The 2,611-nt window shown below is 32.3% G+C and overlaps 1 protein-coding gene across 1 annotated transcript in view; it reads right to left on the bottom strand.

Annotated features, from left to right (window-relative positions):
* Positions 1 to 2,179: 2,179 nt before the first annotated feature.
* Smp_018160 (hypothetical protein) overlaps positions 2,180 to 2,611 on the bottom strand; it is a 62,900-nt gene continuing 62,468 nt past the window's right edge. Inside the window, exon 8 of the mRNA XM_018789442.1 lies at positions 2,180 to 2,310. Coding sequence (XP_018654885.1) covers positions 2,269 to 2,310 — 42 coding nt within the window. The 3' untranslated portion in view covers positions 2,180 to 2,268. The remainder of the gene's footprint in view (positions 2,311 to 2,611) is intronic.

The following is a 2,611-nucleotide window of genomic DNA, read 5'->3' as shown; positions in this document are numbered from 1 at the left end:
GCAATTTTTGTATTTTGATCATTTTACAATAGCCAGTTAGCTAACATGTCGTAACGTTATATGTACCTAGAAGTAGCGAATACTTTGCTTACTTGTAGCGTTCACTTACAGCGGTATTGTGAGTGACAAATTATACAGATAGGTTGCGATATTTAAAATGCCGTCCGAGTGGCCGAATCAGCTACGTAAAAAGTCCGAAATTCCTGTCATACCTTCATAATGAACCTATAAAAGTGGTTATTAACAACAAACATGGTCCAATAATTGCCTTTTTGATCAGTAAAACAGTTTACCATAAAGGTGGACATTAGAAAACCAATAAAACACTGACCAATTGAAGTCCTAAATATCAATAGGAAGATAAGGATAAACAATACAAAAATGAATCGAAAAACCACTCGTTTTATTAAAATTATCATTTATAGATCATAGGAGAATAACTCAAACAATAAAGTCATAACATGTATAATTATACACTTTTAAAGGGTTGTAAACAGGAGAAAAGGAGGATTCAGGCAATATTCTCCTATGGAAACAAAAACTGATCATTTGCATAACTGTGTATCGACAACTAGAAATTAACAATCCTTGGTAATACCCTTATACTTATTGAATAAGTTAGTAGTCAACTGGACTCGGTATTTTAAGTGGATGGAGCATCGAAGATAAAGGTACTAGGTTTGAGTCCTAATGAGAGCGTAGACACTAAGATGCAGATACACCTAACTGACGAGCCCTAAAGAGGATGAAGCGTCAGCCATTGATTACACTGTTAGCCATCTATCAAGTATACTACTATACTAATATTTATTGAAATAAAATAGTTAACTTTAAAAAAAAATTAGTATCAAGTATCTAACTTCTCTTATTGGTCAACTTGAATCAGTTTATGTTTAAAATTTCCCATTTCGGTACAATGATCATACAGATATTTAATGATTCAAGTTTATATGAAACTTAGCGTATTATTGAATTACTAATACTATTCAAGTGAGTTTTGAGTAATTTATTCAGTAGGCGAATGTTTATATCTACAAACTCCATATCCTCTTTATAGCTTGTACATTTCTTTCGATGAACAGAAACCGCAAGATAGTAGAAATAAAAATATTGAAAAGTATAAGATATCTGGAAACCAACTCCTAGAGAAACCACATTTATAATCTTATCTACTTTTAAATTGAATATTCTAAATGTATAATTATATATATATATATTTCTTTATTAGCTTGGTTTCTTGATAGCTTTTGTCTTATTCATCATCAAAAACGATTAACTGAATTCATGAGTTAATTTTATCATGAATTTATCATCTTAAACTAAATTATCATATTTAATAAGTGAAAACATGTCTCAATTGATCATTCCAAAAATTATAGACTTCACCGAAGTACTTGAAACCTTTTGTAGAAATCGTGGATTTGAACATGCATAAGGTAATTGTTACAGGAGTGTTGTAAAGAGTTCATATGGTTTAAAGGTAACTTTTATTATGAATTAATATCAACTGTAGAACTATTAAGTGTAAGCAAGCATTAAACAACTATTCCTGGTAAGAGATTTCTTAGGAGTTACATTGATTAATCACCGAGTAGTAACCAAGGTCATATTTTCCAGATCAACTTCATCTTCTCAGTGTTCAATCAAAATATCATGTTTATCTAGTTCTTAGTGTTGATTGAATTCTATTGAACAGATTATAATGTGATGACCAGTTTAAGTGAGTTATATTTTCATTTTGAGTGTTTGAAAGTGGTTGAAAATAAACCCTAAATATTGTGGTCATTTTGGAATTGGATTGATAGAAGCCAACTAGAGCTAAAGGATTGAATAAACGTGATATTAGTTACTACACAGTGATAACTGAAGGTAAATATCTCCGTCGTACAGGAAGCCAACCACACCCCGAATAACTCAGTGGTAAAATCTTAGCCAGAGGAACAGTTCTCTGAAGATTCCAAGCATGCCTTGCTGACGAGTGTCAACTAGTATGAAACTTAAGAAAAGAGTTTCCTTCGGACTACCTCTACACACCAATAATCCCTTAGTAGCGTCCATCAATGAATGAGACCACACAAGTAAATAGCTTATATTATTTCACTTGATATAATACAAAACCTTTCTCGTATTGTAGTGTATTTTGACGACAAAAAAACAACAAAAGATTAAGTATTGTTTTATAATTTAAGATTATATTTAAATCTCATTGAAATAATTCAAAGTAAAAATAATACACAACAAATTGACGAGGATCTAGTGAAATTCTTATCATCCCTGAACAGTTGACACCGGCATTGTGACTGTTAATATCTGAAATAAATAAATTTGATATATTCATGTATAAGTTCTAGCAATTAGAATAATATCAGAAGGGGTTTTGTGGAGATTTTAGTATTTTTATAGAGTTGAGATCATGAGTCAATTGAAGCTAGACTACCATGGAAAACCTGGAAGCACTGGACGGCCGTTTCGTCCTATTATGGGACTCCTCAGCAGTGCGCGTCCACGAACCCACTCTCGCGGGATTGGTTGCTCAATTTCGTGAATCAGTTGAAGTTAGACATTAACACCGTTGGATGCCAGCTCAGTGGTCTATCGGTTAAGGGCTTCG

The sequence above is a fragment of the Schistosoma mansoni genome, chromosome W (genome assembly GCF_000237925.1).
Source record: "Schistosoma mansoni strain Puerto Rico chromosome W, complete genome".
Taxonomy (NCBI): domain Eukaryota; kingdom Metazoa; phylum Platyhelminthes; class Trematoda; order Strigeidida; family Schistosomatidae; genus Schistosoma; species Schistosoma mansoni.
This window is presented reverse-complemented; position numbering and strand designations above follow the sequence as displayed.